Source organism: Eptatretus burgeri, chromosome 2 (assembly GCF_056783735.1).
Source record: "Eptatretus burgeri isolate ZD-2024b chromosome 2, Ebu_testis_v1, whole genome shotgun sequence".
In the NCBI taxonomy this organism is placed as follows: domain Eukaryota; kingdom Metazoa; phylum Chordata; class Myxini; order Myxiniformes; family Myxinidae; genus Eptatretus; species Eptatretus burgeri.
The window spans coordinates 107,470,435-107,485,434 of NC_140962.1; the positions used below are offsets into that span (position 1 = coordinate 107,470,435).

At 40.7% G+C, this 15,000-nt stretch overlaps 1 protein-coding gene and 1 long non-coding RNA gene across 3 annotated transcripts in view; both read left to right on the forward strand.

Moving 5' to 3' along the window:
* LOC147032761 (uncharacterized) overlaps positions 1–15,000 on the forward strand; it is a 62,774-nt gene that overhangs the window by 33,736 nt on the left and 14,038 nt on the right. The gene's annotated exons all lie outside the window — the stretch shown is intronic.
* Positions 3,303–9,927, forward strand: LOC147032762 (uncharacterized). 2 transcript variants are annotated; one of them, XM_085870648.1, is made up of 3 exons: positions 3,307–8,022; positions 8,130–8,309; positions 9,144–9,927. In XM_085870648.1, exons 2-3 carry the CDS (start codon positions 8,231–8,233, stop codon positions 9,587–9,589), a joined length of 525 nt encoding a protein of 174 aa, XP_085726774.1. In that variant the 5' UTR covers positions 3,307–8,022; positions 8,130–8,230; the 3' UTR covers positions 9,590–9,927. The 2 variants fall into 2 exon arrangements, with proteins under 2 accessions (XP_085726773.1, XP_085726774.1); XM_085870647.1 differs by having other exon boundaries at positions 3,303–8,309.

Here is a 15,000-nt window from a genome sequence, read left to right on the forward strand (position 1 = left end):
CAAATTATTACCTCTGCACCTAAGGTGGACAGAAGGTTATGTTTCCACCTGTATTTATGAACAGGATATTTCAGAGTTGTGGATAGAATCGGACGAAATTTGTGGACAAGTTGGGTGTGTGACAAGGACCAAATTATTTGATTGTGGTCAAGATCTGGATACCAGAATTTTTCAAGTGATTCTTCACCATTGAAAGATAGGGCCAAACATGATATATAGCACGATATCTCAAAAGGTTGTGGACACACCTACTCATTCAAGGGTTTTTCTTTATTTTTACTATTTTCTACATTGTAGAATAATAGTGAAGACCTCAAAACTATGAAATAACACATATATAATTATGTAGTAACCAAAAAAGTGTCAAACAAATCAAAATATATGTTAGATTCTTCAAAGTAGCCACCCTTTGCCTTGATGACAGCTTTGCACACTCTTGGCATTCTCTCAACCAACTTCATGAGGTAGTCACCTGGAATGCTTTTGCATTAACAGGTGTGCCTTGTTACAAGATAATTTGTGGAATTTCTTTCCTTTTTTATGCATTTGAGCCAATCAGTTGTGTTGGGACAAGGCATGGTTGGTGTACAGTAAATAGCCCTGTTTGGTAAAAGACCATTATTTTGTCTGCACTGGAGTAGTCCATATTATGGCAAGAACAGTTCAACTAAGAAAAGAGAAATGACAGTCCATTATTACTTTAAGACATGAAGGTCAGTCAATCTGGAAAGTTTCAAGAACTTTGAAAGTTTATTCAAGTGCAGTCACAAAAACCATCAAGTGCAATGATGAAACTGGCTCTCATGAGGACCACTACAGAAAAGGAAGACCCAGAGTTACCTATACTGCAGAGGATAAGTTAATTAGAGTTACCAGCCTCAGAAATCGCCAATTAACTGCACCTCAGATTGATTGCAACCCAAGTAAATGCTTCACAGAGTTCAAGAAACAGACCCATCTCAACATCAACTGTTCAGAGGAGACTGCGTGAATCAAGCCTTTGTTGTCGAATTGCTGCAAAGAAACTACAACTGAAGGAGACCAATAAAAACACGAGATTTCCTTGGGCCAAGAAACACGAGCAATGGACATTAGATCGGTGGAAATCTGTCCTTTGGTCTGATGAGTCAAAATTTGAGATTTTTGGTTCCAATCACCGTGTCTTTGTGAGACATAGAGAAGGTGCATGAGCTCTTGTGATCTTTGCACGTGTGGTTCCCACCGTGAAGCATGGAGGAGGATGTGTGATGGTGTGGGGGTGCTTTGCTGGTGGCACTGTCAGCAATTTATTCAGAATTTAAGGCTCACTTAACCAGCACGGCCACCACACCATTCTGTAGCGATACGCCTTCCCATCTGGTTTGCGCTTAGTCGGACCATCATTTGTCTTTCAACAGGCCAATGACCAAAAACACACCTCCAGGCTTTTAAGGGTAATTTGATCAAGAAGGAGAGTGGTGGAGTGCTGCATCAGATGACCTGGCATCCACAATCACCCAACCTAAACCAAAATGAGATGGTTTGGGATGAGTTGGACCGCAGAGTGAGGGAAAGGCAGCCAACAAGTGCTCAGCATATGTGGGAACTCCTTCAAGACTGTTGTAAAAGCATTCCAGGTGATTACCTCATGAATATGGTTGAGAGAATGCCAAGAGTGTGCAAAGCTGTCATCAAGGCAAAGGGTGGCGACTTCGAAGAATATTAAATATAACATATATTTTGATTTGTTTAACACTTTTTTGGTTACGACATAATTCTATATGTGTTATTTCATAGTTTTGATATCTTCACTGGTATTCTACAATGTTGAAAATCGTAAGAATAAAGAAAAACCTTTGAGTGAGTCAGTGTTTCCAAACTTTTGACTGGTTCTATAATACATTTATATATATATATATATGTCCATTTGTATTTTAAATGGCCCCATTTCTCTTTACTGTGTTGGAAGGTTACCAATCTGCCAAGTAAAACACCCCTCTTCCCCAAAACAGATTGGCCTTCCAAATAATCTTTAATCTTTATTCAGTGGAATAGAATTATCTATTATTCTATTTGGCTTATTAATATTCAGGGATTCTCATCTATAAATAATTATATATTGGCATCCGAAAGTCTGGCTGGAAGCTGGAGTCCAGCTTCAATGGAATGTGTGTTTAGGTAATGGCCAGATGTCTGCTTGAATTCCCATAAACTAGAGATAGTAAATTGTTATCCATCCCTTTGAATTCAAACTGACTTCGGAATGACTACTGCGAAAACGTTTATGAGTGATCTTTTCCCCGAACCCAAAAACTTCAGCCTCAGCAACTACCCTGTCTCAAAAATGACCAGATATTGTTCCATGATTTCACGCTCCCCACTTTTGCTTGTTAAAGGCACTCAAGATCCATGTAATGTACTATTAAAATCATAGGATAGAGCATATTGCTTGCTTGTGTTATTGAATTTCCTCTGATTCTCCAACTGTGAAGTTGAGGCCCTCAGTATCGCCACATCTGTCAAACACTTCTCTCCAAACATCATCCAATCTAGCCAACCCACCTATGTTTTGACTGACAGCAACCCTGTGTTGATGCTTACCACAAGCTATATTGAGGTGAATTCTTCGCTTGTCTTTGACTTACTACTTTTATTTCAACTGTGAGCCGATACCGTGTGACCATCATGCATCTAGCCGGTTCAGCCAATCTGCCCTCCGATTTTGCCAGCAGTAATGTTGCCATGTGCGTTTTTCCTCAGTGTTGGGTATGCTCCTTCATGTCTCGACTGGAGGATGCTACTATCCACATTGTCACAGATGATGACATACTCTCAGGCACTGCACGTTTACCTCACAGTCCTTACACCAAGCGCGTGGTGTGGCTCTCTGCCTAATTGGAATGCCCTGACCTCCGATGGACTCATGCCCATCTTCAACAGGGCACTGGACCATCCAGAAGGTCACAAACGTTAAAGATGTTAAGCGGTATCTCAGTGTCACGACCATTTCCAGGGACAATTTACTTGTTGTATGTCGCAATGACCCATTGTCACCATGCTGTGAATGCATCATTATCCCATGTCAAGTTGTTGAAGGACTACTGTCGGGCATCCACATCCGCTTTCAGCATCTCACACGACATCAATTGAAACAGATGTTCATGAGGTATTTTTTTAATGCCTTAGACTTCGATCACTATGTCGACAAAGTCAATGAAAGTTATCACCTCTGCATCTCACTGCGACATCTACCTCCACTTATTGTTGGGAAGTCTTCAGCCCCCCCCCCCACCCCGCCAGACTCCAATAGTGTTTCGTTCGCTGCCGACCTCATGAAAACTCAACGGCAACTCATACTGGTCATCTGTAAGATGGTAACTTCAAACACAGTCACATGTATCGTTGATGATGAACGTGGAGACACCTTGACTCGGGCCCATGACTAGGCTTTGCTTACATATCCATCCGATCGAGGGCCCTGTTGCGATGATCAAAGTCGACCCTGGTCCTGGATTTGCTGCCATCGTGAAAAGTAACCACCTTGCACACCTTGGAATCACCCTTGAAGTAGGTCATGTTAAAAACACCAACAAAAAGCCAGTAGCTGAACATGCATCAGCAAATTGCGGTCTGAACTAAAATGTGAGGACCCGTCTGGTGGCCCTGTTTCGCCCGTCACCTTTGATACGGTGTGCTTCCGCTTAAATTCCAGGCTGCGTCGGTGCGGTTTGGCCTCCTATGAAATGCTCTACTAGAGGGACCAATTCACCAACACCACTATTCCTATTGATGACTTGGATCTTATCAACGGTCAACACAGCGTCCGGCTTCGGAACCATAAATACAGTGAACGCTCCAAAGCACGCACTCGTGTAGCCCTGCCCTACCCTGCAATAACAGTTGGCGATCTTGTCTATCTCACACATGACAGGGACAAGACTTGTGGAAGACCTTGATACCTCGTCACATTGATCGATCATCCATGGTGTCAAAGTGAAGAAGTTCTCCCCGTCACAATTACGTAACAGGCCATATCGTTAACACAGGCCCCAATTATCAGCTCTACACTCCCCGCGGATTTCCTGTGAGGCCCGGACGGTGGTGGTGTTCTGCAGTCTACACCTGATCTTCGAACCACCAGATTCGGACGAAATTTGGCGGGGAGCTTGAGGATGTGACACCAACGAAATGATTTGATTTAGGTGAAGATCTGAATCTGGATTTGGATCCGAGAATTTTTATGGCAGGATTTCTGAAAAAGTTGAGGACGGATTCGGCCGAAACTTGGTGGGCAGGTTGAGCATGTAACAAGGAGGAACTGATTCGAATTTGGTGAAGATCCAATAATTTATTGTGATTCTTCACCGTTGATAGCGAACGCAGTGAGCTTCCTACTTAACGCGTGCACTTGAGAGAATAGGAAACAACAACAACAACAACAACAACAACAACAACAACAACAACAACAACAACAACAACACAATACCCCTGGCTATTTGGAATCGTGTCGTTAGCTATGACCTTTTGCTTCAGGTTGTTGTTAAACGCTGTGCGGTGAATAAACACGATTCGGTTTTATTTCTATCTTGTGAATATTACTTAACGCGTGCACATGAGAGAATAGGAAACAACAAAAACAACACAATACCCTGGCAATTGTGAATCCGTGTTGTTGGCTATGACCATTTTGCTTCCGTTTTTGTTTTGTTTGTGGTTTTTTTTTTTTGTTTCCGGTTTTTTTCATGGGGAATGATGCATGCCGGAGATCATGACCGGAAGTGTTTATTTATTTATTACCTTCGCAAACTTCATTTGACGAAGGTATTGTATTGACCCCTGTGTATTTATTTATTGGTAAATATGTGTGCGGACAACATTGCGCAAAAACTGCTGGACCGATTTGCATGAAATTTTCAGAGATGATGTGCAGTTACTATCCGAATTTTTTATCCGAACGAGATAAAACCAACACCAACATGTTCATGACTCAATTATACATTCTAGGCTATGCCAAATGAAAGTGTGGCGTAATTACCCGAGGTAGCGGTTGGGGTCAAAGGTCAAGGGGGTCACCAAAATGGTATTAACAATGTTTTGGATCACTTTATACAAAAACTTTACAGCGGATTAGCTTGAAATTGTGTGGGAAGGTTTGTTGTCATGAAAAGACAAATCGAGCAGATATTTGGAGCGATCGGATCAAAGGTCAAGGTCAAGGTCACAAAAAGGTCAAACATTTTTATTTTCGCGATAACACAGTCAATTTTATTCCAATTTACATCAAATTAATGCCAAAATGATCAGTATTTAATGCCCTATCCTCAAATATAACATATTATATGGTGGTGTTGTAACCCGAGTTAGCGGTTGGAGGTCAAAGGTCAAGGGGGTCACCACAAAGCATTTTTCATTGGGCAGCATCGTGGACAACATTACGCAAAAACCACTTAGCAGATTGTCATGAAATTTTGTGGACTTCTTTGACATCATGAGAGGACAAATCGATTAGATTTTGGGAGCAATCGGATCAAAGGTCAAGGTCAAGGTCACAAAAAGGTCAAAATCGTTTTTTTGCGATTAAAGTGTCAATTTTGTTCCGATTTACATCAAATTAAGTCCAAAATGTTCAGTATTCAAATCCCGATCCACTGATATAGCGTATGGTATAGTGTTTGCAACCCTAGTTAGTCTGTGGAAGTCAAAAGTCAAGGGGGTCACCAAAATGGAGTTTTTGATTGGGAAGCGTTGTAGACAACATTATACAAAAACCACTTCGCAGATTGTCATGAAATTTTGTGGATGTGTTTGGCATCACGAGAGGACAAATCGATTAGATTTTGGGAGTGATCAGATCAAAGGTTAAGGTCAAGGTCACAATAAGGTCAAAATCGTTTTTTCGCGATGAAATTGTCAATTTTGTTTTGATTTACAGCAAATTAACTCCAAAATGTTCAAAATTAATTCCCCATCCTCTAATATGACACATGGTATAGTACTTTTGTCACCCAAGGCAGCGGTTGGGGGTCAAAGGTCAAGGGGGCACACAAATTCACATTTATATCGGAAAGCGTTGTGGACAACTTAACGCAAAAAAAACAAAACGCAAAGAGGCTTTAATTGTTTTGGATTTGTTTGGCATCATGAAAGGACAAATCCATTAGATTTTGGGAGCGATCGGATCAAAGGTCAAGGTCACAAAAAGATCAACATCGTTTTTTCATGATGAAAACGGTTAATATGTTTCCGATTTACATCAAATTAACTCCAAATTGTTCAGTCTTCAATTCCCCATCTTCTGAAATGACACAAGGTATAGTACTATTGTCACCCTACGTAGCGGTTGTGGGTCAAAGGTCATGGGGGTCACGAAATGCATATTTGTATTGAGATGCGTTGTGGACAACTTAATACAAAGGTAATAATAATAGGTGGATCGGTTGATATTTTTGTGACATGTTTGACATCATAAGAGGACAAATCGATTAGATTTTGGAAGCGATTGGATCAAAAGTCAAGGTCACAATCGTTTGTTGTTTATCACCATTTCGCCCCTACCCCAACACTTCCTGGTGAAGTTTGGGTGTAAACTAGAATATATCTCTGTCTCTAAACTGTGTGTCTGTTGATGCAATAAGGGCCCTACCAAACTTAGTTACTAAGTAAAATACAACAAATTTTCATTAAGGAGACTTGGTATAGTTTGATATGCACATCGCTTCGCTCATGGTTTAGTAAAAGGAGTTTTACTTTCTTGTTTAATTAGACGCCAATTAAAATGACGTTTTTGTCCTCTCTCGGATTTGAAAACATGATCTACTTGATCCAGGTCGTGTCTGCGTGGTCAGTGACATTCGACCGAATCCGACCCTACATGCTACAGAGTTCGGCACTCGGGACAACGAATCACCTAAAATTGTCATAATCGTAATAGTTCTAATAACAAAATCCTTTCACAAAATCCGGATCATGGACTTTAAATTTGCGAAATTCCCGAGCAGATTTAGTGGAATTTTAGTTCCTCATTTCACTCTCATGCCATGTTCAAACTAGTGGCTGCGGCGAAGGTATGCGCTCTACGAGTGCCCGTTCTAGTTCAATTATTTTTTTCCCAAAGTTAATTTTATACTTCCGAAGGTGATTTTTTTTCATGACAGGAAGTGTTTATTTTGTATTTAACATTACCGGGAGTGATTTTGATACTCTTTCCGGAACTTTTAATTTCTTTTATCCTTGACCATAAGTGATCGTTTATTTATTTATTTATTCAATTATTTTTTTCCCCAAAGTTAATTTTAATAAAGATATCTCCCGCATCATCAAAAAATATTTTTTAATCGTGATTTACATTATTTGTTCGCTGATCCTGAATCCAGGCCGAAGTAACCGGAAATTGGGTCAAAATCATCAGCTGTGCGGCGCTTACATGTACCACGGTATCGTTGGCAAGTATACAGTTGTGAACAAGTTTAATGTAAAGTCAGAAGCGAATGTAAGAAGAATTCAACGTTCGCTTCTGGGCTTTGCCTATCCCATATTAGGGACAAAAAACGACGTATAGCAGGATATCTGAAGAAGTTATGGACGGATTCGGCCAAAACCTGGTTGAATGAATTCGTTAGCTGACAAGAACAAGCCAATTAAATTTTAGTTCAGGTCCGAATCCAGATCCGGCCTATCAGTGGAACACAAAACAAACGAATCAGCCTGTCGGAGGAATGCACTTGCCTCCCAAGTCCACGTGACCGATGTCACGTGATCGTGTGCATGCTTGCATGAAGCGAAGAATCTCGAATTCGTGACGTCATGATATCGCGATAAGTGTCGTTATTTTGATCTGGGTGTTTTTGAGTTCCCAAACCGCTTGCCAAGCCAGCCGTTCCTTATCAACGGTTTTGAATGGAGTGCTTAAGCCACTTGACGAGCGCTCTTCAAGGAACTTGGTAACTGAACACACCCTTGAGCTATTTGGACAGTTCGTGCAGCTTGAGGGAGGTTTCTCATGACGTCACAAGCGAGCTTTCGCGCGATGCATTCTGGGATACGGTGGGCCATTTTGTTGCAGAAGTTTGTGGATTTAAGGATAGGTTGTGGATTAAAACACGTGAAACAAATGCCTCTTTGCTGTATTGTCGGTTGTTCTCACCGCACAGGTAAGCACAACAATGTACGTTTTTATAAAACTCCGAAGATTATTCGTAATCAAGGGGAAGAAACGCAGACACTCAGCGAAGAAAGACGACTAACGTGGAAAATGGCCACGAACAGGACCGACATCACGTCTGAAGAAAGATGGGACCGGACAATCGTGTGTTCCAGCCATTTTGTCAATGGTGAGTTTCCCTCTTCTGTTTCTTTTTACGAAGTGAAACCTTTAGCGAATATAAATAAATAATGATACCCGTGAGAACGTTACCTGGTCACTTGATGGTAGATTAATTGCCTGGTGTTGGGTTAACGGTTAAGGTGACCGGCTTAAGGTCTTGAATTGAAGGCCCTGTCTAGCCATTAACTAACACCAGGTGGGGTTGACTCGGTCTGTCATCCTCCCAAGGTTGGCAAAATGAGCACTAGCTTCCTGGAAATCGGGGGCACTGCATCAGTGGCATTCCATTAACTAACATCAGGTGGGGTTGACTCGGTCTGTCATCCTTCCAAGGTTGGCAAAATGAGTACTAGCTTCCTAGAAATAGGGGCCACTGCATCAGTGGCACAGCTGTGCTTCCAGAAAATGATACAACCAGCAGCCACAGGCTGCATACGAAATAATAATAATTATGTTTAATAATTTGTGATTACTGTCTGTGGCAAATTTCTTAAACTGCATGTTCTTGCTTACTTTTTGAGTGATACAAATTGTTGACAGCTGAAACATGACCAGTTCGTCCACAACAATTTGTGCATTATCTCTGCCAAAAATGTGAAACGTAAATATTAGATAATGAATTCTTAATTTTTTTTAATTTGAGGTATGAATTTTCCAGGTTAAGTTTTGACGTTTTCAGGGCCTTGAGCAATCTCGTAATGTCATGTCATAGATCACGATGCTAAAATTAACTTGCTAATGCTTAACTTAAAAAAAAAAATCATTTAATTTTTCATTCACTTTTAATTTTGTATTAGATGATCAGCCTTTATGTTATTTCTATGTTTGTTTGTTTTTTCAGGGGAAAAGGCATATTTATATGACATCACTAGCCCGTCCTGGTTACCGACTCTGAAGCTTGATGACTCTGCAGCATCCCAATCTGCTTCAACAATAGATGAACACTCGATACCAACAAATTTTGCTCAGATGAGCAAACAAGCTCGAGCTGCTAAGACGCTGTTGCTGTTGCAGAAGCTGCGCTCAACACCTATAAATTTTGCTCAGATGAGAAAAGAAGCTGTAGCTGTTGAGTCACTCTTGCTATTGCAAAAGCTGCAAATGTCCTCACCAGAGGAAAATCACATCGATGATCCTGTCGACTTGCCTGACGGTGCCGGTATGAACAGCTATTCAGATGGATGGATTATGGAAGATGAGTATGAGCTCTCCCCTATATCGTCCACCAATTCTCTGAACGCCATCCAAGGCGTAAAAGAAGTTCAGACAGACCTGACAAGTAATTAATTCGTTGAACAACATTCATTGCAACAATTAATGTCCTGAGATTAGTTTCTTCCGAATAGAAACTGTAATCTCAGGACATTTACTGTCATGAACTTGTGTGGATGCTCCTCACAAAGTTCCATTTTACACTGCTTAGCCATCATTAAAAGTGTTTTACTCTGTGTACAGCATAGTTAAGGAACATATGCCTTAACATTTCAAAGGCATTCATTAAATAAAAAGAATTTTTGCTGTCTGATTATAATATGGTTAAATCACAGAGTTAAAGACCTAACTTTTCCGTTAAATGTTTCATTATCCACTGTCCAAGTAAGTTTTCGAAGCACACTTGATATATTTACTGCAAGATTCGGTTTTCTCATTTCTTCGCTATGTGTTATGTTGTCAATGGTTACGTGTTATCAAGAAGCATTCCATAATAATGTGGCCGTGATGATTAACTGTTTGAACTGTTTAGTAAGACATGTAGTGGATTGAGTATTAAACATTTACACATATTCAAATGCAAAAAAACCCAAAAAACAAACGCGAAACTGTTAAGTGCTTGATTGGAATTCTCCCACAAAGAGTCCTTAATTTTATTACTCCAGGCTGGAGAGGAAGCACTTCAGACAAGCACATTGTAGAGAAGTCTGGATTCCTGGACCTTTTGTTACCAGGAGATGGTGTCATGGGTAATAGCGGTTTTACTATCGAAGATGATGGTCCATTTTTCCAGGCTTAGCTGGTAATCCCAGATTTCACTTGTCAGAAAAAAAACAAACAGTTGCATCCAATGGTAGTAGAAAACACCAGAAAAATTGACTGTTCAAAACCACACAGAACTAGTTATTGATTTGTTTGTGAGAAAGTTTTGAATGTTTGATTGGAGCATCCCTGTTCAGTGTTGAATTCATGAAATTGAAGAAAACTGATTCTGTACCCCCCACCACCCCCACCTTCCAATTGATATGATTGATAAAGTACCTTGGTGCTTGTTAAACATTTTTGTCTGTGGTTCTACGGAAGTAAAATGACAAATGCAAAGCAATTCACTCTGTCATTACCCTCGCCGAAGGAGAGGCTTTTGCATTTCAGTCCGTTTGTCTGTCTGTCTGTCCGTTTGTTTGTCCACACAGAACTTTTGGGTTTTTCTCCACAACCGCTTGTCGGATTGAGACAAAATTTTCAACATAGGTGCGACTAAACATATAAAATGTTTTAATCATAATTGTGACGTCATAAGTCACGTGGTATGGCAGCCATGTTTGAAAAACGGAAAAAAATTTTGACCTCTATCTCTGAAACCACATCAAGGAAAAATTTTAAACTTGGCACACGGCAAGTACTGCTCATGGGGAATAAGTGTGATCTTTTGTTGATGTCATAGATGCCTTTGTTATGACATCATAATTGCATATGTAGAACACTACATCTGATCAGTACAAAAAATTTTGAGGGTCATCGAGGGATAAAATGGTGCACAGAAAACAATTTTGATGATATCATCAGTCACGTGATTTTGCAGCCACATATATATATATATATATATATATATATATATATATATATATATATATATATATATATATATATATATATATAAACAGTAGACTAGGCGCAAGTCGTCACCATCGGGACCGAGAAAAAAGTGACGACTTAGAAATGTGACGACTTGCGCGTATGCGAACATTCATGATGACTGTGGGGTGAAGGATGAAGTCGCGTGTGGCCTGGACACATATGTGTGAGAGCCGGCTATTGTACCAAAAGGAAAACGCAATCCTCGGGGCATAGGTGGGGGTGAGTTGGTGAGTTGGAAAGTGATCAAGCAAAGATGGAATTCATGAATCAGTTTATCAAAAGTAAAGATAATGAACAACTCTGTAAGACAACTCGGATACCATCGGTGATGGTATGGTGACAAATTACATGACACACAGTCATCGTGGTGATGATTACCACTCAATGCCTATGTGTAAGTGAGTGTGGTAATGTACAAAACAAGCCAAGATAAAACCATGATCGGACTTCAACACTAAGCTCGATCGATCCTTTACTTCTTCGCGAAGTAATCCGTTATGTTTGAATGCCTCAAACTCTTGGGCATCTGGTGCATGAGAAAGGATTCAAACCGGTCATTGTATTCCATGATGTTGGCTGGGCAATCCTCCACCGAAAGACAGTATCGGCCGAATATTTGGCCGAATCGGCCGAAACCGAATATTTGGCTGAGCCGACATTTGCCGATACCAGATGATGAGCACGTCATCGACATCTTCAAAGGACACACATTTCACGCATTTCACACTTCCCACCGGCCTCACGATCTTCTCCACTTGTTCAAATATCTTGCCCTTATTCTTCAAGATATCATTCAATGTCTGCCGTTTGATGTCCAACTTCTCAGCTATGTCTGTTTTCTTCATCAGTGGATTTGCCTCACAAAACTGGATAATGTCGTATTTTTCTTGGTAGGTTTTAGTTGTAAGCTTACGCTTAGTCGCCATTGTCCTGCCTGCAGTGCGATCAACGTGTGTACGCAGTTATAAATAGCCTATCACTGGCGGTGTACACCAATGAGCGAGCATCACGATTCCATGAAATCGGGCTTCTCACGAGGCAGCAGTTCCATGTGACGAGTTAGAAGTGGTAATTTACTTGAGTTTCCATCACGTGGGAATGGACAACATCTGACGACTTAGACGAAGTAACAACTTAGAGATGACGACTTACAGAGGGATGACCCTTTATTCAAAGGGATTTAACATGAGATAAATTCGGGACTTTTTGACGCTGCCGACTTTGGCGAAGTGATGAGTTACACGCTGCCGACTTACACCTAGTCTACTGTATATATATATATATATATATATATTATTTTTTAACCTTCAAAATTTTTTTCTCTGAAGTGGTGGAACAGATCGAGGCAAAACTTTACACGTATGACCGCCTATCCAGGAGGAACAAAAGATTCACACACATGATGTCCGAGTTCACATGGTTTGGCAGCCATATTGGATTGAAGAAAAATATTAATGTTTTCTCTGAAACCACTTAATCAATCGACGTGAAACTAATTTTTTGATGTGGGTTATTTTTGTTTTTTTGATTTTATATTTTTTTTTTTGTACAAGGCTCACTTGGCTGTGCCTGGATGTATTTTAGGGGAGAGGAGTAGCAGTTGAAATGTGAATCCTATCCAGGTTCCTCGTGATGACAGTCTTTTCTTTTTCCTTGTTTGTGTTCCTTCTGATTATTCCAATGTAGGACTGTACTTATTTGGTCTTCCATTTGAATTGAATTTATTTTAATCCCGTTCTAAGTTAAATTGAATAATGAATAATAATTTTTTAAAACGTCATGGGTCAGGGCCAGGTGTTTGATCAAAGAGGGGTTGCATCAAAACGGGCCATCTTGGTACACTGTCATCACTGCCAGCAGTTACTGTATATACACCACACAAAAGAAGTCCTGGCGAGGGTCTGCAATCTCTGATTGCTCTATTTCGTGTTTGTTTTGCGATTGTCACCACTTTCGGTATCAGTCATTTTATTGACAGTGAAATCTCGATTAAGTCCATGGCACACACAGGTTTTGCAATCGTTGTACATTTATTATATCTCTGTCCACGTTTTTACATAATATTTAAACAAAGAAATACTGTCGTGTCGACGGGCTCCGCCACAGCCACCCTCTATGCCTTCGAGCATCCTTTGCTCACGACCAAGCACCAGTCAATGAGTTAGCGTGTCATCAACGCCGCCGTGGAGACATTACTTAGACGGGGTGTTGCCACTGGTGCCACCCCCTTATGATGGTCGGTGCCGTATCGGTCCCTTTACACTCTGCGCAGACCATGTGGGTGGAGAAGGGGGAGGATTATCAACACACACAAAGTGCCGAAATCCAAATTGGCCCCTCTCCTTTCCTTGCCTGGGCCATGACTGGTTTTAAAGAGAGGACACGTATGAATCGCACTTTCCTGCATAGGCTCTACGTCAACTATACCGCCTCTCACAGCACACACTAAAACAGGACTTCACTGTAACGTGTCCCTGGTTACAGAAAATCATCCAACCCATGCGGACACACACACACACCCCACTAACTTAACACCCTACTGTGTATGTACCCCCTGCAATGTAACAATATATTGGTCTTATTATAATGTTCATACGGTATATACACTGCTGTGCAAAAGTCTTGACATTTTGCATTTTTCAACTCTGATACATAAGGACACTAAAACTTTCCATTCAATGTAAATACACCTTTATGAAAAAGAAAATTTTATTCAAATGACCAACTGTATACACAATATATCTTCATATAAACGAATATTGAGTAGGTCGACCATTTTTCTTCAAAAAAACATTGAAATTATTTTCAGGACACTTTCAAAATAATTTTGTTATAACTTCTTCCAAGTTTCACACTTCTTTCAAGACCTTCCAAAGATCATCTAAGCTGGTGGGATTCTTTTTAGCTCACCTGGACTTTAATCAGGTGATCTTATTCGATCGAGCAGTGTATGTAGGTGAGTCAGTCAGTCAGTCAGTCCGTAAACATCAGTCATTATCGCTTGAACCAAACATGCAAATTTGATGAAACTTGGCTACAACCTTCAGATCTGATGCCTAACGAAGGTGTATTGGGGGGGGGGGGGTGGTCCACCCAAAATAGGAATTTGCTGTCTCCTCCGAAACTACACACATGATTTTGATGAAACTTCACCACAACATTCATCACCCGTGATGCACCAAATTGTGTGGACCACATCAAAATCTGCGCTCAATAGAGAGGTTGACGGGGGAGGTTTTGACCCCCCCAAAATAGGTATTTGCTGTTTCCTCTGAAACTACAGACACAATTTTGATGAAACTTGACCACAACTTTCATCACGAGTGTTGTACCAAAAGTGAATTGTCGCATCAAAATTTGCGCTCATTGAGGGGGTTTATGGGGGGGTGGGGTTGACCCCCCCCCCCAAAAAGGTATTTATTTTCTTCTCTGAAACTACAGGCAATGTCAATAAAAGTTGACCGCAACCTATATCACCCATGACGTACCAAAGTGTATTGACCGTATCAAAATCTGCGCTCATTATCTGGGTCTATTGTGGGGGGGGGGGTTAACCCCCAAAATTGGTATTTGCTTTCTACTCAGAAACTACACACACGATTTCGATGAAACTTGACCCCAACCTTCATCACCTGTGATGTACCAAAGTTTGTCGACCATATCAAAATCTGCGCTCATTTAGGAGGTCTACGGGAGGGTTTTTGACCCCCCCCCCCAAAAATAGGCATTTTCTCTCTTCGTCGAACTACACATGCAATTTCAATAAAACTTAACCACAACCTTCATCACCTGTGATGTACCTAAGTTTCTTCATGGCATCAAATAATTCAGGGTCTGTGGAGGTCTGC

Coding starts and splice junctions, on each gene's coding strand:
- LOC147032762 (XM_085870647.1), top strand. CDS start 7,979: ATGACGTCACAAGCGAGCTTTCGCGCGATGCATTCTGGGATACGGTGG. Junction 8,310..9,143: donor TTCCAGCCATTTTGTCAATG/GTGAGTTTCCCT, acceptor TTGTTTTTTCAG/GGGAAAAGGCATATTTATAT.